The sequence below is a fragment of the Amborella trichopoda genome, chromosome 10 (assembly GCF_054954075.1).
Source record: "Amborella trichopoda isolate Santa Cruz 75 chromosome 10, AtrichopodaSantaCruz75HAP2 v2.0, whole genome shotgun sequence".
Lineage (NCBI taxonomy): Eukaryota > Viridiplantae > Streptophyta > Magnoliopsida > Amborellales > Amborellaceae > Amborella > Amborella trichopoda.
In genome coordinates this window covers 414,292-441,950 of record NC_142345.1, presented here as the reverse complement: position 1 = coordinate 441,950, position 27,659 = coordinate 414,292, and the positions used below count along the sequence as shown (strand labels likewise).

At 36.8% G+C, this 27,659-nt stretch overlaps 2 protein-coding genes across 5 annotated transcripts; one reads left to right on the top strand and one right to left on the bottom strand.

Moving 5' to 3' along the window:
- Positions 1-2,002: 2,002 nt before the first annotated feature.
- TT7 (Cytochrome P450 superfamily protein) lies at positions 2,003-7,166 on the top strand. Its single transcript, XM_006837084.4, has 2 exons — positions 2,003-3,017; positions 6,313-7,166. The coding sequence occupies exons 1-2, from the start codon at positions 2,130-2,132 to the stop codon at positions 6,964-6,966; spliced, it is 1,542 nt and encodes a 513-aa protein (XP_006837147.3). The 5' UTR covers positions 2,003-2,129; the 3' UTR covers positions 6,967-7,166.
- Positions 7,167-7,186: 20 nt separating this feature from the next.
- VIP4 (leo1-like family protein) lies at positions 7,187-27,619 on the bottom strand. Of its 4 annotated transcripts, none has more exons than XM_088850266.1 (12): positions 27,244-27,619; positions 25,718-26,130; positions 19,625-19,760; positions 18,243-18,428; positions 16,370-16,546; positions 15,106-15,237; positions 14,107-14,286; positions 13,582-13,713; positions 13,349-13,459; positions 12,790-13,080; positions 11,731-11,897; positions 7,187-7,515 (listed from the first exon to the last, which is right to left on the bottom strand). In XM_088850266.1, the coding sequence occupies exons 1-11, from the start codon at positions 27,364-27,366 to the stop codon at positions 11,757-11,759; spliced, it is 2,022 nt and encodes a 673-aa protein (XP_088706392.1). In that variant the 5' UTR covers positions 27,367-27,619; the 3' UTR covers positions 7,187-7,515; positions 11,731-11,756. The 4 variants fall into 4 exon arrangements, with proteins under 4 accessions (XP_088706392.1, XP_088706393.1, XP_088706391.1 ...); XM_088850267.1 differs by having other exon boundaries at positions 7,187-7,487; XM_088850265.1 differs by having other exon boundaries at positions 7,187-7,458.
- Between the last annotated feature and the right edge of the window lie 40 nt (positions 27,620-27,659).

Below are 27,659 nucleotides of genomic sequence, written 5' to 3'. Positions count from 1 at the left end.
TTATACGCTGTACCGGTCATTCCGTTGAAGTTTACGGAAACCGACCAGTCTTTTCAAACCTTCAAGTCCTCATGCCGACTATGGTAATTTTCAGGTTACAAGGTTTCGGGTTATTCTCAGATTACTTAAAAATTTCCGGTCTTTGTACAGCGCAGAGGCTCTAAACAATCAAAGTATTCAAATAGTGTCAAACATATATGTTTTTTCAATATTGAAATTTTTTGTGATACTCTTAAAATTTATTTTTATGGTTAATTATAAAATTTCAAGCTTAAAAAATAGTGCAGATCTATGAAAACTTGAAAATATTGAAAATTGACGGTCAAAAAATGTGTTACAGGATACACTAATTTCAAACTTAAAATCCATTTCTTTCTCAGGTCCATGCATCTTGATGTCGAGAACATCTTATGGTGAAGTTTTTCAGGCGGGCTATAATTTAATTGCTTAGGGCACACCTCAAAAACTTTACTAGAAGAGGTTATTTTGATGCCCAATTGTACTCAAATAGAGCAATCTTGATCTCAATATGTATGGACATGAGAAAAAATTGGATTTCAAATTTTGGAAATAGTGCATCTTGTAATGCATTTTTAGACCATCAATTTCCAAGATTTCTAAGTTTTCATAATTATACTATTTTTGAAGCTTTAATTTTATAATTACTTATGAAAATATATTTTAAGGCTATCATAAAGTTTTATCACATTTTTCAATACTATTTAAAGGTGTGCTTTACTTTGACTGTTTAGAGCCTCGGCTCTATATAAACCGCCCCCAAGTTTTAAAGAACATGTAGAAATAAGTCGTCTCTTAAAATTTTATTTTTGACATGAAATATAGATCTAATTTTAAAGAAATATATAATATCTAACATGAAGATTATGAAGATATATATATATATATATATATAAAAAAAGATCAAAATAAAAATAATAATTTTATGAAGAAGATATTTAGACTATTATACGACCATTTCCCAATTTTTGGCATTGTTTGTGCTAGGGGGTAGCCATGGACTTGGACCCAATCTGGGTCTGGGTATGGGTCAAAAAATTGGCCCCTTTTTGGACCCGACGGATCTTGTCCGGGTCTAAATCTTGGACCTGAACCCTATTAAGGTCCAGGTCTAGGTCCGATTTGGGTCCCACATTATATTTTCAGCTATGTTTTTTTTCTTTTCTTTTTTTGAACTTTAACCGGGTGCCATCGTAGTTTTCGGTACGATGAAGTGTGTGTACTGATCATTGTTCGCAAAATCACCCAATCTAACCGCTAACCAACTAGTTAGATCGGAATCAATCAGTGGCCAGTTCTGGTTTTGGGCGGTTAGGGTGATCAAACGGTATTTTTTTTAAAAAAATAATCATTAAAAATGTATATAAATTCTCAAAAATAAGGAATTTGATTTGTAATGTATTTTTAAATATTATTTACATTATGGTAAAGATTAAAATTTGTTTGGTCATTAATACTCACTTTTATATTTTTCCATCTTTTTTTAAAAAAAATTAAAAATAGCCATTGAAAAATATAAAATGGGTTAAAATCTATTTTTTTTCATTAATTTTCAACTTTATTTGAATGTGTTTTATTTTAATCATTTTTGTATGCTTTTAATATTTTAATAGATTTTTTTTACATTTTTTTATGTATTTTCAACATATTTTTTTACCACACGGGACTTGTTCGGTTAGAGCGGTTGAAACGACCCGATTAGGCCAGTTAAACCGCTTCCAGGCCCATGTCCGATTAACCGTTCCGGTTCGATTTTACGAAAAACTGTTATTTTTGGAGAATCACTAAAAAAAAAAAAAAAGGGGGTAAAAGAAAGAATTAGAGAAAGTGATGGGCAATTAGTGAGTGCTAATTTGAATAGATTAAGAGTCAAATTATACATCGAATTAAGGACGCATCTACTCTCCACGTGATTGGTAGTTGTCACCCACTTCCCACTTCTCACGTACGATAAATACGACCTCTCCCCCGTGTGTGTTAGAGAGAGAGAGAGAGAGAGGTAGTGTTAGAGAGAGAGAGTGTTGGTATTAGAGAGAGAGAAAGTGTTGGTGTTAGTGTGAAAGAGAGAGAGAGAGAGAGAAAAAAAAGGAAGTTAAGGAGAGAAGAGAGAGATGAGTGTTACAAGCAGCCCCTACACGGCCTTGGCCATGGCTGCCGTCGCGGCCGTGCTGCTATACTTCCTCCTCCGACCATCCCACAGAAACAGGGGCGGACTCCCGCTCCCCCCGACGCCGGGCTGGGCGTGGCCGGTCCTCGGCCACCTTCCCCTCCTCGGCCTCATCCCCCACCACTCCCTCGCCGCTCTTGCGAAAAAGCACGGCCCCCACTTCCTCCTCCTAAACCTCGGCACCACCTCCCCCACCCTCGTCGTCTCCTCCCCTGCAGCGGTGCGCTCCCTCCTAAAGTCTCTCGACCCCCTCGTGTCCTCCCGGCCCCCGAACGCTGGCGCCACCCATATGGCCTACAATTACCAGGACCTCGTGTTCGCCCCCTACGGTCCGAGGTGGCGGCTGCTGCGCAAGCTCTGCAACGTGCACCTCTTCTCCCAGAAGGCCCTCGACCACTTCTCCAGCGTCCGGGAGTCCGAGGCTCAGGACCTGGTCAGCAGACTCTCCAGCAGCGGCTCCGCCGCCGTCACGATCGGACCGATGCTCACGGACTGCACGACCAACGCGCTGGGACGGACCATGCTCGGGAGGCGGGTGTTCGTTCCGGGAGAGGGGGGAGAGTTCAGGGAGATGGTGTTGGAGCTGATGGTTTTGGCTGGGGTGTTCAATATTGGGGACTTTGTGCCCGAGCTTGAATGGTTGGATTTGCAGGGGGTGGTGAAGAAGATGAAGAGGTTGCACAAGAGATTTGATGACTTCTTTGAGAGGATGATAGAGGAGAATAGCAATGGAGGTGAGATGTGCTTTCTCGGTGTTTTAATGGCTTTGAAGGAGGATGCAGATGGGGAGGGAAGCAAGATCTCACGACGGGAGATCAAGGCGCTCTTAATGGTCACTCACTTTACTGCTATCTCTCTCTCTATCACTATCTCTCTCTCTCTCTCCTGCGACTTTACCGCTATCTCTCTCTCTCTATCTCTCGGCTGCCTGCTCTCTCTCTCTCGCTGCCGCGACTTTGCTGCTATCACAATATTTTAAAAAAATATTTCTAGTAAAATGAATGGACTAAAATCCTCTTCAAAGTTTCAAAAGATATTTTGGTCATTATATTTTATAAAAAAATATTTTTTTATAAGCACACCCTAATGAGAAGATGATATGTGCTAAATTTCAAATTCAAACAATTTGTATAAAAAAAACTAACTATAAAATACTTTGAGACATCGAATCTAAGATCAAACGGTGAGCGTGACTCTCTCGATCAAAATTAAATGGCTGGATGGTAAGGGAAGCATAGATCTTCTATGCTGTAGGAGAAGTATAGAAACCTTTCCCCAATCTGAAAACATTTGAAACTAACTATTTTCTTAATAGAATTATTATTTATAATTTTTAAATTTTATTTATTGTTTTATAGTCATGATCTTCAGAAATTACATATTTTCAAAAATCAAAGTCCAAAAATCCATTTCAAAGATAGATTTTTAAGAGGTGACTCATATAAATCATGACCCTATTTGTTATCTATTTTTTAAAATTATTTATTTATTTTTTAATTTTTTTTAAATGACATAAAATAAAATAAAAATTTTATCCTAAAAAATATTGTTAAAATAGGGATTGTATACAATAAGACCACGTACCTTTGCTAGGTCACAATTAGATATAATGTGAAATCTAATAGCTTGAGTGTGTTACAAAGTTCGAAAAAATTAATTTTGAAGTTTGAGCTTCGTCAATGGAAAAAATGCCGTCATCCAATTTCACATCCAATGGTCAAAGATTAATTATGACTATTTTATACCAAAGATAAAAGGTCTTATTGTATATTTTTCCACCAAAATATTAAAAAATATGAATGGAGAGTTTGTTTTTAAAAATAGTTTCAATAAATTTAAAACTTATTTTTGAATTTATTTTAAAAATTAAAAATAAATTCTCTATTTAGTTTTCAACATCTTGGTATCATTAATTTTAAAATTTTAAAATAAATAGAGAATTTTTAAAAACTTTTAAATTAAAAATTTAACAAAACTAAATCTCCGGCATATCCGATGTTAAAAATGTCATTCAGGGTGGTAAAACTGAATAAAACAAAAAAAAAAAAAGTCCCCTGATAAATTTCAACAAAATATTGGGAAAAACACTGGTCCCAATGTATCTACCATTCAATCCCACCTGTTGGCCCCCATCTCTCCACTCCAAGACTCCAACATAGGGAAGACTCTCAGTCTCTTTCTCTGTCTCTATCTTTTTCCACTATTGCTCATACATCTCTCTCGCTCTTTTCACTATTACTCATACGTGTAGCTTCCTCTCTCTCTCTCTCATCTCACATGAAAAAAAATCTTTTTTTTTTTTTTTAATATACAATATCTCTCTTCTTTTTTTTTTTCTTTTTCTTTTTTTTTTAACATACAATATCTCTTTTTTTTTCCTTTTTCTTTTTTTTAATATACAATATCTCTCTCTCTGTTTGTGGTCGATTTGTTTTTAAATTCGGAAAAGGGGTGGGGTTGTGGTGGTAGCACTTCCACACCTTTTTTTGGGTAAATAAAATTAAATTTGAGAGATGATCCCGCCTCCACACACTTGTCATCACGTTATGGCTTGCTCTCCATTGACACCAACTTCCTAACATCTTCAAAAAAAACTCTCCTAAACTATTTGGAAAAATGTATTTGTCGTTCAAAAAAATTAAAAATTAAAAAGTTGGGTAGGGCTTGTCTTTTCCACTAAATTACTAAAAAAAAAAAGAAGGGGAAAGTTTATATAAAGCTGAGGCTCTAAACATTCAAATTCGAGCCTACCCCAAAATTTCACTAGAAGAAATTGTTTTGATGCCCAAATATCCTCAAACTAATCATCTCGACATCAAGATGCATGGACATGAGAAAAAATAGATTTTAAGTTTTGAAAATAGTGTATTTTGTAACACATTTTTGGACCATCGATTTTCAAGATATTAAAATTTTCACTATTTTTGAAGCTTTAAACTTTATAAATAAAGATAAAAATACATTTTAAAGCCATCACAAAGATTTTTAGTATTGAAACCACATTTCTTGACAATACTTGATGGTAGGCTCTATGGACCCAATTTCTATGCGGCCAACCCCACATATGTAGATATGCGGGCCTATTAATAAATCTATTTTTGAGATGGATTTTTTTATTTAATTTTTAAAGACATGTAATCTCTAACGTGGAGATCATGAATGTGAAAAAATAAGTAAATTTTAAAAACTAAAAATAATAATTCTAGTAAAAAAACATTTGGACCGTTAATTTATGTTGTTTTTAGATGGAACACCTACTTGCATCCATCTTTAAGATGGATGCTTTACACTTTTTGGACCGCATATGTAGACAAGCGATCCAGCCGACATGAAACAATTTGCCCTCAATTATTTGAGTTAAGCAACATGAATCTTGTCGTGTCATTACGCTCTATAAAGGGTAGGGCTGCCACCGGGCTGGCTCGAGGCTTGATAATGCTCGAATCTACTTCGCTCCCGGCAGATGTACCAAACAAAGCCCACCCTGGCCAGAATAAGCAGTAGTAAAGCCCGACCCGGCCTGAAAGAACTATTGGTCTAAGCATGGGCCCGGCCCATTAAAATTTTTGACTTTTTTTGTCTCACTCTTCAAACTGTTCTTGTTTGTAGCAAGCTAAAAAATAAAACATATGACAAAATATTTTTAAAAATTTTAATATTTCAATATAATTTGTGGTAAGTATAATAAAAAAAAAATGGTATTCGCGATCGGCAGCCCTAATCAAGGGCCACACCCTTTATCAAAACAAAACATTGTAGAAGCTCTAGCAAAAGGTGGTACATACCAACACCAACAATAGTTGGTGGTTACATGTTATCGTTGGTGGTTACATCTTATTCTTCTTGAAACTCATTTTAATAGTTTTAGGAGTGAATGAAATTCACAGTAACTGATTTAAGAAATGGTATCCATCCAAAGCAGGGTTTGTAATTAGCAGCAGGGCCCTTCTAAAACGAGTGCTTTAACATGTATGTTGCATGTTCAGATAAGCGCCCCTTAAAAACTTGTTCCTGGAAGCAATGTCTCAATTTTAAGTGGTTGGTTGGCAATGAAACAGTTATTTAAGTAGAGCTCAGACCAAGTGAGCTCATCTCATGTTTTTCTGCCTGTTTGGAGGGACGCACAGGACTTGTTCACAGCGGGCACGGACACATCATCCAGCACGGTTGAATGGGCCATCGCAGAGCTCATCCGCCACCCCAGCCTCCTCGATGCCCTTCAACTCGAGCTTGACTCAGTAGCCGGTCGTGACCGCCTGGTCCTCGAGTCGGACCTCCCAAACCTCACCCTTCTCCAAGCCATCATCAAAGAGATCTTTCGCCTCCATCCCTCGACCCCGCTCCTCCTCCCCCGCATAGTTGCTGAGGATTGTGAAGCCATGGGATACCATATCCCAAAGGACACCCGTGTTCTCATAAACGCATGGGCCATCTCTCGAGACCCAGATGTCTGGAAAGACCCCCTTGAGTTCAAGCCTGTCGAACGTTTCATGCCTGGCGCCCCAACCGCTCATATGGATGTCAAGGGAAATGATTTCGAGTTCATTCCCTTTGGAGCCGGGCGACGTATATGCGCCGGAATGAGTATGGGCATACGGAATGTGCAGTTCCTCACTGCCGCGTTGGTGCATGCTTTCGACTGGGAGTTGCTGGAGGGGGAGACGCCGGAGAAGCTGAACATGGAGGAGGTGTATGGGCTCACTTTGCAGAGGAAGGTGCCTTTGGTTGTGAAGCCCAAGCCTAGGCTTGCACCCCATGTGTATGCTAATGCAGCTAAATAAATGGGTACCATATTTATTTCAAGTGGTTAGGCCAGGCCCATTTCTTTGTGATGAGTGAAGGGCCTCATGCATAAATTACTTCCCTGCCTCCCATCATATAGCTACAAGTGTGTGCCCCTTTGTAATTTCAAGTTTAAGAGTATCAATGTGAAATGTGTTGAGACCTAGCCTGATTCCTCAGGCTTAGATATTTACAATCACATGACAGAGAGTACCACACTTTGGATTATTTATTTATTTATTTATTTATTATTTTGGAAATTAAAGAAAAGGGAGACAAGAAGCATACTTGCTAAGAAAATGAACCTCAGGGAGGGAACCAGAGCTCAAGGATAAACAATATAATATCCCTACCAACTTGTACCATGCTCTTAAATTCGCAAAAATGAAACCACGTAATAATCCTTCACCAAACTCCCTGTGAACTGTAAAGCAGTGCTATCGGCGTTGTTGGCTCTCTCACTACGAGTCCATGACTGTGTGCCATTAGTCCTATTGCCAAATCGGGATAAACCAAATTTCTGCAGTGAGCTCCCCGCAACAATAAATCTAACACGCAAAGTAAAATCCCCAAGAACAATAATATATGAAATAAATTTGAGATAAATATAAAAATAGCAAAAATAAATAAAATGTGAAACTACCAAACTACAACACTATCGAAAGAGACGCACACTATTTTGCATGGTTCACCCAAAATGGGATACATCCACAAACAAATGACAATGATGCATTCACTATCAATAGAGAAAATTTACAAGTTCAATGGATTGATAGAGATTACATCACAATGGCAAAAAAAATTCAAATTGATTTTTCCTATATAATACCACCATCAATGGACTTATTTCTTCGTCACTATCAACCAACACTGTCGCCACAAAGAAATGTCGATGAAAACCGGCCCAATACAAGGGCACAATAATGCTATGGTTTATGCAAATCTGAAACTTCTCTACAATTTTCTTATATTTTCTCTGTACTTTTCTTATATTTTCACTATACTTTTCTTATATTTTCCCTGTCTACAATACACGTTTATGGGGATGCATAAAAGGCCATTTTGGTATGACACAAATACCCCTCAAATGTCAAATGGAGGTGATTCGCATCACCATTCCAACAAGTCTGACATGGGTAATTCTGATTCGTATTTTTAATAAGAAAAATATGAAACGCTATGAAAAAGGACCAGACTATTTTTAATAAGAAATTTGAGATCCTATGACTTAATTAGGAGATTTCACCAATTCTTTTAGGCTTTATCAGGAATCGGCTTGCCATCAATCTTGAGCCAATTCAGGTGATTCTGAAACAACTTAGCTATTTTTAAATCACTACTATGAAAAATAGTAGAAATAAAGATACCAAATAAGCTAAGAATTAAAGTGGATATTTAGTCATGCCCAAGGTCTTTCTTTTAAGAAAACACCCTAACAATACGAGTCCCATATCAAATGCAATAAACCCAGATGATATTGCCAGGGTTTTGTGGGCTTCTAGGCAAAACCCAGGTGCTGCAAGTTGTGGTTGTCTCATTAGGAATGATTCAGGTGTCTTCATTGTGGCATTTATAGTTCCTTTGGATAACAATTCTAATATCATTGTTGAATTTTATGCTCTAGAGAAGGAGATTGATCTGCCAAGGGAGTTGCATTGTGTACCTCTGGTCATTGAAAGTGATTCTAATGATTCTATGAATCAACGCTGCAGGGCTCCATGGAGACTGCGTACTATCCTGGTGAACTGCAAATATAAGCTCACATCTTTTACAAATCATCAATGGCGGATCCTACACACCTACAAAGAGGTGAATATGGCTGTGGATTCCTTAGAATGCACAAATCTAAACTGAAAAGAAACCATCACTACACTAACAAGGGCGATACTATCGTCAACACGGGCATCAGTGGCGACGGTTCCTGATTGGCCAAAATCACCGTCCAATTTTGGGTCTCCGGATGGCCAAATGACGGCGGTAAATAACCATCATTGCTTCACCGATGGTGTTATCCTCGTCAACATGAGTCATACTAGCATTTGAGCCAGATTTCAACCAGCAGGTACCAATAGTAGCACCAACGCTACCATCTAAAACGTCGCACGACTAACGTACCACCGTCCAAAATCAAATCTACTTTAAAATCAGAAGTTGCAACTTACACATGATGTAATTATGGTGGAGAAACGATACTGACAATGGCGTTGAAGAGACCGTCAATAGCGTTTGCAATGAATGGCCTAGATTTGTCCTCGGACTCTGAACAGTGATTAAGCACTACATTTGTCTATAAATGGGGGTCCAACCCCCTATTTTTAGGGGGGGAGTCAAACATTATGCCCAGTTTATGCCGAATTGAATCTGGGCCCTACCTAAAGCCACATTAACCCTAAACCCTAAGGCCAAAACTTCGACCTAGCTCAACCAAACCTCAAGACCTTGCATTATCATACCATCTAGCCCTAGCAATCCACATTTGTCATGCTCAAAATACCCAGAAGGCTTGGGAAAAGTCGTGCTCATACTGATTCTGATACCGGCACCGACACCAAGTGTCGGGCCTGGGGGCCTGCCTTCAGGTACACTGCCTTTCTCATTTACTTACTTTCGTTTTTCTATTTCTAAAACATTTTTTCAAAACCTCTCCCCTATTTTTGACCCCCTGATTCCTAAACCCTCTTACGAACTTCCGATTTCGACTGTGTTAGGAGCCGGCATTGCCGGTGACCCGAGCAAGGGCAGTCTTGTGGCCCGTCTCTCGCCTGAATTGTAATTTAACGGGACCCATTTCCCTACCGAACCCCTCTTTGACGAGTTTATGCCCGGGAGCTAGGCATGGTTGCATTCCCAATCGAAATTTTTTAGTATAAACACATAGCCTCATAGGTCCAACGTCTTAGAAATAAGAGCTTATATGGTTTTTTCCTTAAAAAGCCACTTTTTTTTTTTATGGAAGAGTATACAATGAGACAATTTACCTTTGGTACAAGTGGTCATAATTAATCTTGACCATTGGATGTGAAATTGGGTGGCTGTATTATTCCATTGACCAAACTCAAAGTTCAAAAAGAATTTTCTTGTACTTTGTGGCACTCCCAAACTATCAGATTTCACATTGCAAGGATATAAGTAATTATGACCTCTTGTACTGAAAGAAAATATGTAGTCCACACAAAAAGGTGGATTACCAAATCTACTTTAGGCTACACCACTATGTTACCTGCACTTTCTAAAAACCTCTTTTTCCCGTCCCCTTCTCTGTCATAACTTCTCTCTAGCCCCAATTATTGTGTCCTGTTTCTCTCTCCACTCCCAAATCTCGTGTTTACCTGTCACACTTATTTTGCTCCCAAATTCACTTTCCCTCGGCATCCTACTCCAAAATACTTCTTCTCCCTCGCCTTACTCCAACTTCAACAACAATCATAACCCCCCCCCTTCGCTCTCTCCTCCCACCCTCCGCTTCAACCCTAAGCCCCAATTCCGGAGAGTCCCTAAAATCTACCATTAAGTTTTACATGGACAATCTCCTCAAGGTTTCATGTGCGGTGTAATTGAGAGCTATCCTAGCACTCGAGCAATCCCAGATCCACCACTTTTGATGTCTAGAAACTCAACACAGTACAGAGTTGTGGCTTTTTGCTGATCTTTCGAGAGAAGATCGATCAAATTCTCCCATAATTAGGGTTTCTCTTCTATGTACCCTTCTTCTCTCCAAGAGCCACTTCGTCTTTCTACTGACCATCCCATATTTCAGGTATCCTTTAGTTCACAAATCGATCTCTCTCTTAGCTCCAAGACTCTAACTAACCAGTCCTGCACACAAATTTTGCTCCTTAATTTATCTGAAATTGATTGATAAAACATCATGCCTATTTCAAGGAAGACCCTGTATTTTTGCTCGGGACCTTCAAATTTATAGAGTATTAAAAAAAATCCAATTGGCCATGGCTGCCAATAAAACCTGGAAAAAATCCCAATCCACCATGGCGGAAAAACCCAGCCCAAAAAAGCTTAAATCTTGGGATCTTTGTTGTGTGCATACAAAAAAAGGACTTTTATATAGATATTTCTGTGTTTAGGTTGAAGAAGCCGAAGCTTAGACCAAATCGGCTCGAAGCAGACCCAAATCTGACCAAAGCAGACCAAATCTGACCCAAGCGCACACCAAACTTCCCATCGCTTCGATCTAGGCCTAAAATCTGAAAGCTTTGCCCAAAGCGAGACGAATTTGACAACACTAGAGAGGAGGAAAATATAGCTATGTAGGAGGTCAGCAGAGACAAAAACTAACTGGTGCGCCAGCTTGCAAACTTTTACAAAGGAAAATCTTGGTAAAAAAAGAGAGATAATCGGGGCTTTAGGTGCCCCGGTTGACCTTGTTGACTTCAGTCAAATATCTGTGCCATCCAAATACACACACGTGGCCACGCACACACGCACGCACACGCACACACACACAAGGTAGCTGAATAATGCTTTCAACTATTTGATTTATGAATTGTAGAGTCTCACATTTGTGCACGAGTAAACAGGGAAGAAGACCAAGTGCACCTCACTCATGGGCTTCAAAGGTGCCTGGCACATCGATCCATGGTCTCAGCCCACATTTACTCATCATGCATTATCCCCACCATCATGGAGTAACAAGAGTGAATCTCATGCATGTAAACTTGTATCAAATAACAGAAGAAAAAGAGTAAGAAATCAAAACGGCTATTTATCATAATTTCAATCCACTTTTTCTCACTACAAAAACTCACTTCTTTAATGGAAATTTTCGAGTCTTTCAATCCTCTTCGCTATCTGTGAAGACCATTCTGCGGCGTTGGGGTGCTTGCTTTCGAGGTGGTGATTCCTCGTCATCATTCTCCACCTCCTCACGCGCTCTCCTCCTCCCAGACTCCTTAACCCTTTGCTTGGGAGCATCCTATACATCACATTGATCACAACATTTTTCTCTTGCTGTTTATAATTAAAAATCATAATCATAATAACAAGAAGGAAAAACATTTTCATAAAAGAAGATGACAAGCAAAAATACCAATAGTTAAATCACCTTCTGCAAAAGATTCATCCATTTGAAATTATTTACAAAATATGCATGCCAACTTTTTGAACAAATAGGAAACCTCCAAATTTCTTGTAATTCCCAAACAAAAGAGCAACATCGTTATTCCATTCTTCTCTTGTGGGTGGTAAGCAAATTACTCATTGGGAAGAATCTTAATTAATCCTATAAGTAAATAATATTATGGTTTCCAAGAATTGGACAGTTAGATTTTTAGAGACATATTATTTGAATCCTCCAGAAAATCACCACTAATTTTCAGGAAAATGATTTTTTACTCTTGCCATTTCTCCAAAAAGGAGTCGGCCTTTCCCTTATTTGCGTACCTGGAAAAGCACAAATTAAATCCGTTCTACTCTTGGAAAACTAATTTCCATCGAGTATAGGAGAGATTTTTTTGTCTTTTTCCTGCGTTAAGCTCCTTAAGGATGTGTTTGGATGGACCTCAAATAAATGTTTTTTCCCAAAAAAACAGTCACTGAATATTAAGTGAGATTTTGGTTACCATGAGTAACACCAGTTTCTGGAACACAGTTTATTTGGGAAATGCCACAAAACACAAGAATTGGATAAAAAAAGTCACTAAAAGATTTGTTTTGCCTTAGTTCTAGATTTAAAATAATCAAGAAGACCACTAATATGCTCTTTAAAGTTTAAATTAGCAACATATACAAAACTTTATCAACGGAAAAAGACAGAAATTAACATTGTAATATGAAACCCAAGAACTAACAAAAAAAACATCATATACCTCCTCTTCCTCGTCTTCTTCTATAGCTTCACCTCTCCGTCCCCCTCCCCTTGCTGGCTCTTCCTCCTCATCATCTTCCTCTTCCTCCTCTTCTTCCTCTTCTCCCTCTTCTTCTTCCTCCTCTTCTTCTTCTTGTATTCTCTTTTTACGAGATGGAAGCCTCTCATCCTCACCTTCTGATTCATACTCAGATTCCTCTCTCTCACTTTCCGATGGCTCCTCTAACTGGCGCTTTGAAGAGCGACCAGCCATGAATGGTGTTTTCCGAGGAGGTTCTTTTGGTACATGTGACTGCCATAATCCAAAACCATAACACCTTTCAATAGCCAACTTCAAATGAAATTATACCCAAGTGAACCATGTATTCACAAAAAATGGCAAATTAAAACTGTATAACAAGACTAAGAATCATTTTCTTATTGATTATAAGGTTACCTAAAACCAATAAAGAACAAAAAAAGACTACCAATAATAATAAAATAAAAAGGTATATATCAAAAATGAGGTGGTCATTCAAATGAAGCCACTAGAGGATGAGGATAAATTGGTTTTGACTTGCCCTCTTAGCATTAAGTATGCGTTTCTCAGCCCGTTCTTCTACTTCCAGATCCTCTTCAAAGTGGCGCCGAGCAGCTCTTCGGTGATTGACATAGTCCTCAGCTTCATCTTCCTAAATAAGATCATTAAGAAACTTTTCAATATACGTTTTGAATTCTCAAGTGTCTATTAAAAGCCCACATACACACAGAGGCATGCAGAGGGAGGAGGGTATAGACAGAGAGAGAGAGAGACCTCTTCCAATGCCCCCTCCAGGTACCCTGGTGACAGCTGGGGTTCTTTCTCCCGAGCTTGGCTATACTTCCGGTTCACTTTCTCCTGCTTGCGTAGGAGATCTACCCTACTTCTGATAGTTTGATTCAAAGCCTGCCAAAAGCATTCCAAATATTTGTGCATGCTTATGCAAGGACTAAGAGAGAGAAGGAGGGGTGTGGTGAGTGGTTTTTGGTACATAAAGGAAATGGGGAACCTTTGATTGCCACAATGTTATGTCCGATGCTACAGTGTTGGCGTTTAATGTATTAGACCATTGGACAATTAAATCTTTCATATCCAATGAAGTCATTTCTTACCAAAATAAAGCATATAAAAAGATTAAAAAAAAAATTCTTAATAACTAAAAAAAGAGTAACAACATCATTATCCAAACAATAGCATTATTGAAAGAGCATCTGCAACTGTAAAATCAGAAAAATAAAAAATTTTGCTAAAATCTGATGAGAATGAACATGATTAAGCAAAGGGATATGATAGATTTACCTTCTCTTTTTCCTCCTTTTCCCTCTCAGGATCGATATCAGTAATGCAGTTCTTCACCTTGTATATTTTCTTATGACGGGAATCCACCAGAGCAGTTAATAAACGGTGAGATTTTGAGGATAAGGAAGACGGCATGAATCTCATTTTCCGTAATAACTGCCCTTGAGATTGCAAAATCCCCTGAACAAGCATTTGAAATCCACTCAATCTTATGCAATTGCGGACCTTACACGACAATCCAAGCAAATAATTCATATTTGTTAAATTTAATGAAAGGTTTGGTCCCCCAAGTTCAGAAAAATAGGCATATCAGCAAAATTATGAGTAGATTGGGCTAGTTTCTGAGCATAGTAGCATACAACATTACTCGTGCAAAGAACATACTAAGAACAAATTTTGTTAATGAGAGAAAAGAAAGATACCAAGGATAAAATTCATTAGAAGAAGATGCCAAGATTAGCTCACCAAGAAAAAAGAGGGAGGGAGGGAGGGAGAGAGAGAGTTTATTATAGAGAGCAAAACGTACAAGATAGGAAGTTCTTCTCCCGCTTTTTTTAAAACTAAGTGAAGTTCTCCCCATTTTACTAAACAAGAGACTAAATTGATAAGGTCGTCAATTTGGTTTTTTTCAGTTCAAAAACTGATTCAATCTAATAAAACTAAAATACCAGCTAGAACTGATTCCACCATCAGTTTGGTAGGTTGGTTGCTTCACTAAACATGTTTTTATGTTGAAAACTGATTAAATCTAGTAAAACTAAAATGCCAGCTTGAACTGATTCCACCATCAGTTCGGCAGGCTCGTTGCTTTATTGAAGAAGTTTTTATGTTGAACTGGGTCAAATTCATGTCTGGCTCCCATAATTTATTTTCTTTTTCTTGTTTAATAATAACATCAGCAATGAAGACAGCAACAACAACAGTAGATGATATAGTACAAGTGTTGTACACAATTAACCATGATGTATGAAACTGTAAAAGTTGAGCTTAGTATAGCACCTTCCCATGTCTTAAAAAAAGGTGGGTTTGATCATGTTGAGCATCCTGAACTGATATGTCAAGAACTTCATTCCCGATTAACAACTGCAAGCTTCCATCAGACCACCTTACAAACCGTGCATTGCTTTCACGCTGCAAAAACAAGTGACAGTTTTTATTTGATACTATAAATGCTTCAAAAAATAAAACCTGCATGCAGCATTATATCTCTTTGAAAATTAGTAAAAATCATTTCGAAAAACATAAATTGATTAAGCAAAAATAATTTGCATCAATGCATGGGGCCAAGCTGGCACCCACTATTGAAATAAGGACTTCTATCATTGGTGATAATTAATTAAAAAACAAAACATTGTGCACTTACTAAACGAATAGGCAAAAATGATTTGTATCAGTACATGTGCCCTATGCACGCAAATATGTCTCCATCCACACAGATGCAAAGGCATGCACATTCCAGCACACAAACAGACGTATACACACAAAAAAAAATAAGCATATATAGATGACTTCATCACTTAGAAAAGACATATATGCCTATATGATCCCTAAGGACTAGATATGTTAGTAATACCATATTCGCTAAAAGCTCACACTACATTGTTATAGTTATAGAGCCTTTATGGCTGATAAACAAATATAAAAATCCCATCAACTCACCGAGCCGAATCCAGGATAACAAATCAGCCATTTCATTAACTATCAAATAATAAAGGCCGCAATGATAACTCTATAGAGCTCACCGCCTCTCGAATCCCATTATAAAACATCCCCAGGCCTAGAGAAGTTGCTTTCCTACCCCGATGTATCAGAATGAGAGAATTCGTTTACACAATATAGAAGGCCAAAGAATGATTCCTCAAACATCCCAAACATACATCTTGGAGCCCTTACCTTGGCCTCTCAAGAGTCCACCACTCAAATCGATTATGCAAAGCCTAACAGATGTTGTAAGGAATATATTTTTGACTATGACATAAATAATTGGAAATTTAGGAAAGGTTCTAAAAATAAAGAAACATAAAAAAATAAAATTAATATTTTGAATCTAAATGCAACTTAGGTATCTAAATCACTCATCACATAGAAAATTGTCTGCACTGCTAATCCACACTTAACATTCACATGGACATTCATAAAGATTATAAAACTTGAAACTTTAAATAATTCACACCAATAGTCCAACATCATATATCATGAAACAGATTTATATCTTAAATGCCATGATCCAATTCAAAAGTTTCAAATTAATATCATCACTTACAGATATTGTCCCATCACGATTACGAACATTCCTCCAACGAACAATGTTATCTTCCAGACGTATGCGTTTCTTGGCGCCAGACTCATCAGTCACAAAGACATCCTCTTCCACATAAGTTTTAGGATCAAATGGTTTTGGTTCAATGCCCATGATGTTTGAGACCTTGATCATGTTCATCTGCAAGAAGAATATTATTATTGTTAAAAACAGCAACCAGCACCAAGAATCCTATAACCCAAAGGGAAAGCACGTTGTAATCAAATATGCTATAAGAAACCATAGTCCATTGCTTATACTGTACACTTTTCTTCAATTCTGATAAATCTATAGTAATTTCACAAATCTTTCCAGGAAAGGTAGGGTTTAAAAGATGACAGAAAGAGAGAGGGCTTAGCAGCTGGTAAGAAGAAAGCGAGAGAGGAAATACACCAGGGACCTAACTGATGCTTCTTCATAGTGATCTTTTTGCTTATTCCCTAAGAAATCGTAAGGACTAGAGATGGATAGCGATAGAATCATTTTCTCTCTCATCCCTGACTCCTCACCAGCTCTCATAATGGCATGTGGCTTTGTATTTGAATTCTATTTCAGTTACCTCTTAACTCCATTCATAGACTGATTCAAACCTTTGAAACCAAAACATTACACTGAGAATCAATGAGAGAAAACTAGAGAGAGCAGAAGAAAAACAAGAACTGGGTTTTTCTCCATCTAGAAAAAAAAAACTTAAGAGAGAGAAAATGAGCCTGGCCTCTCCTCCACTGGCTAGATGTCTCAATAGCTCTATTTTTCTCTATCTAATCCTCAATGGCTCCATGTTGCTTTCTCCCACAATACAAGCCGCAACTTTTTCTGTTCCTCTACTCATATTTGAGCAACTAGGGTTTGGATCTGGGTATTTTTGATGGAGAGAGAAAAGGTGAAAGGAAATCAGGGCATTTGGATTGATAGACAGCAGCATTTTGGTCTCAAATATCATAATTGTGTCAAGTTCGGGGTTCCATGAAAAAGATAGTAACAGGGCTTTTGATAGGACCACCAATTTCATGGAGGGTTTGTGGTGGAGTAGGTTGTAATAGGGAAAGTGTAAATTTCCCATAATAAAATGACATAAATACCCCTAAACATCTTTTTTTCCTAATATTGAATACCCTAAAATATCAAGAAAATTAAGAGACTGAATAACCCTTATTTCATATATCCAAAAAATAAAAATAAAGATCCTTAACCGCATCAATTGGATTGTGCCTTATGTATACTTTCTCTACACAAAATGTAGACATGTTTCTTAAACTAAGTCCAACTAAGCAATACTAATTACGTAGGGGAAAGTCAAAAACCTAGAAAGAGAGTCTAAGTTATAGGAAGAGCCACAGAATGTCCCTAGGAAGAACCAGTTGCAAGAGCAGGAGCATTACCTACAGTACGATGGTAATATGCAGGCCATGATATAAAGTAAGATTGCAAAAGTGGAGTTTGTAGTGAGAAAAAAGTACCACCACAATGATAATAAAAACAAAAAGAACTCAACTTGACAATATGAGAGCAGTTAAGTAATAATTCACGATAACCGGGTATCATAGAGGAACCTCACCACACCATTAATGAAATTAATAGCCACGTACAATAAAAAATAACCAAATTAACGGTACAAGCAACCTCAATGCCATACTAAGAACAAAATAGAGCTTACCACCATAAAGGGATTAATACTGATATAAAAGATTCTACCAGAACATGGGGTATAAAGGATCAGTGCATAATTAGAAGATTCAACTGAAATGGAACTTAGTCACGAAGGGTAAATGAATAATTAGATGCGTCTTTTTATTAATGCTAAATTAGAAGAGTCAATTGTAGACTAGAAATGTGCCTTTTCTGGCTGGCCAGGGGCTTGGCAGAGTGGAATTTCCAGTTCTAATGGAGGGCCAACTGGTTTTTCCTTTTGTTTTTGTTCAAAATTTTCCTCTTCTGATTCATACATGCCATCCTCATCAAGTACGAGATCTTCTGGTCTCACATCCATCTGATGGCTGCCTTCCTCTTCAGCAGGAGAACGCTGATACAGAAAAGAGAGCAGAATTACATTTCTTTTTTTTTCTTATTGATAAGAACTATTATAAAAGGGTGCGGTTTGTATAAAGTGTTAACCTTATACTATAGAAGTAAGGTGCACCTAAACAATCCACCTGAAAAGGTTGTTCTGGAGCTAGAAATTCTTATGATGGCAAAAAAAAATCTATTTTGTCTCCTAAGTATGAAATTTAAAGCTCCAAATAAGGTGCAAATTAAGCACATCTATATTTACTTGAAAATAGACCATCCAGATAATAAGTTACAAGATGCACTACTTTTAGGACTTGAAATCCATTTTTTCTTTCATATCCATAAATCTTGAGGTCGAGATGATCAATTGAAGGGTTTTTTGGCATCGGAACCACCTTTGTAGGTGGATTTTTGAGGTACACCTTATTTCTACAGTATAACATTGACACTTTCTATATACTTTTTCCATTATAAAATATAAAAAATAATTTAAACCATGACAAAAAATGACCAAGACTGCAAAAATGACCAAGACTGCAACATAACAGGAAATTAACCTTAACCTGTTTTAGTGGCAACACAATTTATTATAAGATATAATATGCAGTGCTTCAAATCTCATTGAGCCAACACGGAACTTGGCTGAGTCAGCTCAGCTCGGGACCTTAGCAAGTCCCCACCCAAGCCCAGGTTCTTAAACGCTCATAAGAAGTAGATGAAAGAGCGACAAAAATAGACAAGGCTCCAACATAAAAAGAAACTGACCGTAACCCATTTTAGAGTGCCATATTCTATTATAAGATATAGAAAGTAAATTAAGGTGCAATAAAAGATGACAGGCCTGCAACATAACAGGAAACCAACTATAAAACATTTTTGTGCAACACAATTCTGCAGGGAGAGAGTACCAAAAGGAAAAACAAATTGCACGGGAAAAAATATCACAGTGTAAGTATGGCATAATCCAATGGAATATGCTAAACTCCAATTCCTATCATCAACACTATATGAAAAAACGGAAGATAGTGTAGAGACTGAAACCCAATAGAATAGAACAGGACATAAGTCCAACGGTAGGTCCCACTCTTAGTACACCAACATCCATCATCACATTGGACTGTGATAACCCCAATGGAGCATGGTTTCCCATGGTCTATTGGATTGTGATAAACATTCCCAATCACTTTATGTTGTACACCACATTCTTACAGGAGAAGCACGGTCAAGGCCATCATTCTGAGCCGCATATTCTCCAGCTTCATCTTCATCAGAATCTCCAAACACATCGCGAATATCAGCTGCTGATGGGGAGACATGAGCAACGTCTCTATCTTCACTCGCCAATCTGAATGCAAATTTACTTGTGAACATGGTATTTAATTCCTAAATTGATATTATATCAATATATGTCCAAATAACTAAATGAAATGAAGCTTTTTATTCACAATGTTTTCAATAAAATGAAGGTTTATATCATAATTCATGATACTTCATACTGTCCAAGCATGTTGATGTCTATTTGTGTGCGTTTTTATGTCCAATGGTGGGCAGTGTGGATAAGTGTAAGCCATAGATATAAGACACACTGTTAGTGCTAAACACAGCAGTGGATTGAATTTGTTTAAAAAAAACAAATATCACAGACAACGTTATGCCATATATATATATATATATGGGGAATGATTTCATGTAACCGTGTCAATATAATAAAACCACATTTCTAGAACCATGTTAATAGAATTTGTATGACCCCAAATTTTCTACACATGCTCCTTTCATCTCTATACTCAATCCCAAAAACAAACAAAATTCAATTTAAACCCTAGATGTGATCAAATGAGTGCTGTCCAACAATGAATCTCGACCATCCTTTTGGTGAATTTCAAGATCTAAGCCTTTATGAATTCAAAATCAATTTTTCTTTTTTAACAGTTTATTTAATGATAATAACGCTCTCTAAAAATTTTGGAAAGGAAAAGAATCCTTGTAAGTCCCAAATTTAAGCATCTTACCAAAATAGACAGCCTATATTAATTGGGCTTACCACTTTCTAGGGTATGTTTTCAAATTTTGCTTCTTTTGTGATTGTTCATTAGAATGGAAAGAGGGTATATTTAAAAATTAGGGTCAAACAAATGGTCTTAACATGATTTTTAAGGATTGTTTCATTATATTACCATAGAATCGTTCCATAAAATCACTACTCTATATATATATATATTGAAACTGTTTGACTTTTATAAATATGTATAGTAATTGCAGTGCCACAAAAGTCGTAAAAATGGTAGCCCACAACATGGGTGCTCAGAATACAAGAGGAATGATACAAAAAGCAGTAACAGAGAACTAAATCTAAAACTAAAAAAACAATTTCACTAACAGACAAAATTACGAGCATCGCAACTATTTCTTGATATGCGCTAGGTTGGAAGTTTCGCGAAGGAGCTCCACCAAGTTGAACTATTGAAGTGCTTCTCTATTGCCGAGATTTGAGCACGAACTGTCCCTTGGGCCCATGCTGCCAGAACGTGAGAGGAGCCAGTAGGGAAAAGAGTGATGGGAAAGGGAGAGGAGAGGAGTGGTGACCCGAGGGGTGGTAGAGGGAGGAAGTTCCTGGGAATAACAAGTAGGGCATATATATATATATATATATATATATATATATATATATATATATATATATATATATATAGATAGATAGAAGATACTACAAAATGCCTATAGGCAAAAATGAACAGTGATTTCGCCTAATCTCATCACCTTCCAAAGTTCATCACATGGTCACAATTGTCCGGTAGTGTTTATTTCATTTTATTTCTACAAATCGGAATGACCTGAAATTTGGAGCGTGTGTTCATAAAAAATAGTCGAATCTACAAAAAATATCAAAAACATATTTTACAAGAAATAATAAAAATACCCCTCGAAAAGGTTTGGGGGTATTTTGGTCAAAAAAAAATTGTGAAGTATTTTTTTTTTATTTTTATAAAGTGCGCCTCACTAAGATGTACACACCCTCCAAATTTCAGGTCATTCCGATTTGTAGAAAAAAACATGAAACATGGAACACTACTGGACAATCATGACTGTGCGATGAACTTTGGACGGTGATGAGCGTAGGCGAAATCATTGTTCATTTTTTCCTATAGGCGTTGGGAAGACTTTTCCTATATATATATATATATATATATATATATAGAGAGACACACACATGCACACACACACGTATTAATACTACATTAAGCACGAGAATAAGAAAGGATCCTAATTCTATAGAGAGTGTAGGACACATTACCCATCTATAGAGAGCGACGTGTACCCACTTAAGAGGGAAAGAGAGACATGGATGAAAGAGAGGTGTGAGAGAGATATATAGAGAGATAAAATTAAAGAGTAAGAGATTTTTAGAAAGAGAATCTTTAGAGAGAATTTTATGGTTCCTATTAAACTTCCTAAAATATTGGTGTAGAGATATAAGAAGAGAGGTGTGTACCCTCTTTAGAGAGAGAAAGAGAGACATGGATGAGAGAGATGTGAGAGATATGTGTACTTATATTTAAGGGAAGAGATAGAGAGAGAGAGTGGATGAAAGAGAGTGTGAGAGAGACATATGGAAAGAAATTAAAGAGGAAGATATTTTTAGAAGATAGAGAATTTGAAGAGAGAATTTTATGGTTCCTATGAAACTGCCTAAAAGTATCGGTGTAGAGATATAGGAAGAGAGATGAGTATCCTCTTTAGAGACAAAGAGAGAGACATGGATGAGAGAGATGTGAGAGAGATATGCATATCTATATTCAAGGGAAGAGAGAGAGTACATATCTCTTAAAATATTTTGTAGTATCCTAAAACAAACCCCAAACATGTAGAGAGATATTTTTATGGAAGCTTACAGATAGGGGACATGGAGAGAGATGTGACAGAGAGAGAGAGATGTGGAGAGAGGGAATGCATGAGAGAATACAGGAGAGATGAGAGATTTTTATGGAAGCTTATATTAGGGGAGAGAGATAGGGAAAGGTGGAGAGAGAGAATACGTGTTGAGAGAGATATGTATGGATTATTGATATGTAGAGATTTTGGGAGAGATGAGATATTTTTATGGAAGCTTATGTGTAGGGAAGAGAAACAAAAAAGGAAATGGAGAGAATCAATATATATCATAAATAATTTATCTATGGAAACATACTAATCATACCAAATAGAAACAAAAATAAAATTATCGATTCTATTATAAATTTCATTGATTTAAATAGAATATGCTTATCTAAACATGCCACAATCAATATCTAATTAGAGAGATGTATAAGAGAGATCTAAACATACTATATTTAAAGAAAAAGAGAGAGTATCCCACGTGCTCCTTTAAAGGGGTAACCCAAGCCCCCTCCCTCAAGGTATGAGAGTACTATATTCTTCTTATCTCCTTCCCTCAAGGTATGAGAGTACGCATATTCTTCTTTGAGAAAATGGTTCCCCATCATGCTTTATGGTTTCCTTATATTGGTTCGTTTTCATTAAATTATGTGTTTTCATTAGATATTGGCTCAGTTTTGTTAAATTTTGTGTTTGCATTACATAGTTTCGTTAAGCTTTTACCTGATTTTGGACTTCTTTGAGCTAATGGCTCCCCGTCATGCTTTATGGTTTTGTTATATTGGTTCAGTTTTGTTTGTGTTTTCATCTTATATTGGTTCAGTTTCATTAAATTTTATGTTTTCATTACTTAATTTCGTTATGCTTTTTACCTGATTTTGGATTTCCAATATGCAAAGTCATAGAAGTGCTTCTCTAAGTGCTATGGTTGTTTTTTTAGATTAGTTTTTGTAAGTTATAGGTTTCAAGTTTTGTTATTTCGGTTAATTGATAGAGGGGCCTGCCCAGGCCCCAACATGAGGGAGGAGAAAAAGAGATAACAAGCTCGCCCTCCCTGGAAGGCATGTCTTCCAACCCCAAGCCTTCCAACCCTCCTGGTGTCCAACCGGTACAACCGGTGGACCCAAACGAGGAAGCCGCCGCAAGGCAAGTTCTTTTAGTGGTGCTCCATAAGCATGCGTATAGTATGAAATTCTATGAATCACGTAAGTGATTTCATGTGCCAATGTATGTGACGATGCAGGTCTTTATTTTGGGGTAGCAAAATATGTCTCGGAGGAAGAGATCTTAGTCAACAAATATGAATTAGCAAATTCTATAGAAGGCACTCTTATGTATCATTTATGAAATTCTGAGGTTTGGATCATGGCTTAGTGGTTAAGGCATTCAAGGGCACACTACCTCATTTACTTCCTTTCCATACTAAAATTGTATTGGACCTCAGTTGCTTTGACATCTCCATCGGCAATCTCATCGCTATGTTTTCCAAACCGTGTAATAAGTAACTTTTATTTAAAGTAAAAAATAACAAACAAAAATTATATGATATTAAAATAATTACAAATTTTTACTCTACTTCACAACTTTAGTGAGTTTTTCACATAAATATTATTTTCTTATATTTGCAATGATAAAAAATATATATTTTTTATGTTTTTGTTGTCTAAAAAATTTGTGCTTTCATTAGATAGTCGATGCTTTTTAATCACATGCAAAGCACGTGCTTCTACATTATTAAGCCAAAGCTAAGGAGTGGACATGTGTAGTAAAAATTCGAAGCAACCCTAATTCTATATAGGTTGTAGGAGACATTCCCACATTTAAGGGAAGAGATTAAGCCCGAGTTAAGGGGCAGGCACGTGTCGCAGAAATAAGAAGGAAACCTAATTTTATAGAAATTGTAGAACACATTCCAAACTTTAGAGAAGAGGGATAGAATAAACTCTTATTTTAGGATAACTAAATTTGCAAGAGAGAGTACGAATATACACAAGAGAGTGATATCTCAATATTATTTCCATATCTCCACATTATTTCTATATTTTAATTAGAGAGGGAGAGAGAATATGAGTGCACACAAGAGAGATCTCAAAATTGTGAGAGAATTTGAGAAGGAGAGGAGAACATGCCCAAGAGATAGACAATGAGAGATTTTAGGACAGAAGAGAGATTTTCATGGAAGCTTTTGAAGAGTAGACAAAGAGAGAATCTCTTAAACAGGATTTTAGGAAACCAAGGTTTAGTAGGATTTATTTCATAAAAATGATAAGTCGGTAAAAATTTCTTATTATCTAGGGGTGATTTGTGATTAATCAAACTTTTTATTAATAGATTTCTTTAATCAATGAATATTTAGTTAATCTACTACAAGTAATTGCATACATGCAACGCATGTAATTCAACTAGTATATATATATGTATGTGTATGTATATATATATATATATAGGAAAAAGTTTATATAAGGTTGCAACCTTAAAATGTAGAATTAAGGTGCGCCTAAAAAATCCATTGCGAAAGGCGGTTTTGAAGTTGGAAAACCCTCAAATTGGTCATCGAGATGTATGAACATGCAAAAAAAAAAAAAGTCCCAAAAATAGTGTATCTTGCAACATATTATCTGGACTGTCCATTTTCAAGATTTTCATACGTTTATAGATTTACTTGATTTGAACCATTTTTGGAGTCTAAAATAATATAATTAGAGATGAAAATGAATTCTCATGCCATCCAAAATAACATCTGAAGATAAAATTTGGTGGTGCACCTTATGTTGACAGTTTAAGGTTGCAGCCTTATGCAAACCACATCCATATATATATATATATATATATATATATATATATATATATATATATATATATATATATATATATATATATATATATATATAATTGTTAAACATTGCCACACACATGAAATGTTCAATGCGATCATAAAGCTGAAACGAACTAAGACAGACCATACAAAACATGTCATGCCTTGGAATAAAATGAACAGAGATAGTAAGCATGTAAATGTAAGTATATGCACTCATGCATATAATTCATACAAATATATATATATATATATATATATATTTATATATATATATATGCTTGTAGGTGTGCAGCATGCATCTATATATATACATGAATAAGAATGTATGCCTATATACTACAAAGAGATGTATACAAGTGTTAGAAACATCAATCTCCCAAAATTGGCCTTCTAGACACAAGGCATCGCTACATCATTTAGAATGGGAGCGGGAGGCAACATTTCAAGTGAAATTAAGTACTGATCAGAAACAATTACTGCTTTTCACTTATTTTCCTTTCCTCGATGGAATTGTTCGATCATCTAAACAGCCTTCACGTTATACATTCATCTCACCTACCAATTTAGAGAGAAAGAGAGTGAGAGAGAGAGAAAAAATTGCATTTCACCTTTGTGTTCTTATTTGCTGAATCTCATCATCCCCATTTTCGACAGAATGGTGTTCCTCTGATCCCTCGGATTCACTAGCAATTACCTCTCTCCTCCTACTAGTTGCCGCCCTATGACCATAATCTTGTTCATCACTTTCCTCGTCCTTCCCTCCACTCTCTTGCCTGTGATCACTGACTTCTCTCTCATGTGAGCTTTGAACTCTCTCACCTTCACTCTCTTCACGATCCACATCGATTTCTGGCCTTTCACCCTCACTCTCCACCTCAGCTTCCCCTTCTCCCTCTAGTTCAGCTTCACCTTCTCCCTCCACATCTGCTTCACCTTCTCCCTCCACATCTGCTTCACCTTCACCCTCCACTTCAGCTTCACCTTCTCCCTCTATCTCAGCCTCACCTTCTCCTTCTTCATCCTATACATAGAACACGATATAGATACCACTGAAATTTATTAAACAATAAGAAAATAGATAACAACCAAATTAGATTGACTGCAAACTACCCAATAAGGGGGGGAAACTCCAAATGAGTATAACAACTATTTGAAGTCTACAGCATTATGTGAATAATGACTTGAACATGAAAAATGAATGCCAACAAAATCCATATGTAAATGAGCTTGTTGATACAGAAAATCCAACATTTTTTAGTACTGAAAATTCAACCTTAACTTCAAATATATTTTTCTAGGAACGATTTAACCATACCTTAAAATATATTTTTCTAGGAACGCAGATATTTGGGTTATAAGCAAAAAACCATGAATAAATACAAAATTAGGAGAACAAAATGAATTCATTAAATTTTAACTTTAAAACTGCCAGAGAACAAATAAACTACTACATAAACTGACCAAAAAAAAAAAACTCAACTTTAATTTGACCAGAATTTTGTCAGAATAGCCTGATAACAAACTAAATGCAACATAAACTAACTTAAAAAAAAAAAATCCCCAATATGCTTTGGACTGAATTTTTCCCGTAATAGTTGGAACTTTCAAGTTTCATCCATCTTAACGTTTCAATTCTTTTAAAAATTCACAAATAAATAAGAATTGAATTTTAAGCATAACGAACAGAGACCAGAACCCAAGATTTCGGTTTTGGCTATAGCAAAGTCATTGTGAAACCTGGAACATATATTACAAAGTTTTATTTCTTTGTTATTGATAATTAAAGAAAACAAATTTTGTTATTCATAATTAAAGAAAAAAATTGAGAATGACGAGAAAAGGAACGCCCCAATATGCAATCTCTATCAACAAATTTATATAAAAAACCTACAAATTTTTTATTTATTCATCAGCGTCCACGAATAACAGGCAATCGACTTTCTTGTTAGAGAGAGAGCGGGAAGGCTCAATAACAGGCAATGGACATAATGGCTGCATGCTAGACAGAGAAATAAGGCTGGAGAGATAGAGAGGGGGTGGGTGATGCAAGAGAGAGAGAGAGAGAGAGAGAGAGAGAGAGAGAGCCAATGAGAAGCCTAACGATAGAGAAATAAGGAGAGAGAAGAGGCCTTACAGAATGATAGATGGATCTGCGAAGGGCCTCTTGCTCTGATTCGACCTCCTCCTCTTCCTCTTCTTCCTCTGACTGGTCTCCAAACAAATTCTGCATCATCTGGTGCCTCTTCTCCTCACCCATGGCGTCCTCTCTCTCTCTCTCTCTCTCTCTCTCTCTCTCTTCAAGCGATCAATCACACACCCTTCCTTATCTCTGTGATCTTTCTTAATAAGAATCCCTCACCCTTTTATCTCTCCTTCTCTCTCTCTCTCTCTCTCTAACGGAACCTCCCTTCGTCCCTCTTTAACCTCTCTCTCGCTCTAAACCTGAGGGGACTCTGCACGATTGGTGCGAACTCTCTCTCTGAACCGTTGTCTCTGTTTCCGAGTTTCGCACACGCGCCTGTAAAAACACGCGGATACATACAAGCGTTG

What these genes read in the sequence shown, in the direction of transcription:
- TT7 (XM_006837084.4), top strand. Translation starts at nt 2,130, where the DNA reads ATGAGTGTTACAAGCAGCCCCTACACGGCCTTGGCCATGGCTGCCGTC. An exon ending in AGATCAAGGCGCTCTTAATG is followed by an intron (nt 3,018 to 6,312) that starts GTCACTCACTTT and finishes AGGGACGCACAG; the next exon opens with GACTTGTTCACAGCGGGCAC.
- VIP4 (XM_088850266.1), bottom strand. Translation starts at nt 27,366, where the DNA reads ATGGGTGAGGAGAAGAGGCACCAGATGATGCAGAATTTGTTTGGAGAC. An exon ending in CAGCAAATAAGAACACAAAG is followed by an intron (nt 19,761 to 25,717) that starts GTGAAATGCAAT and finishes ATTTGCATTCAG; the next exon opens with ATTGGCGAGTGAAGATAGAG. An exon ending in AAAAGGAGGAAAAAGAGAAG is followed by an intron (nt 13,714 to 14,106) that starts GTAAATCTATCA and finishes TGCTTTTGGCAG; the next exon opens with GCTTTGAATCAAACTATCAG.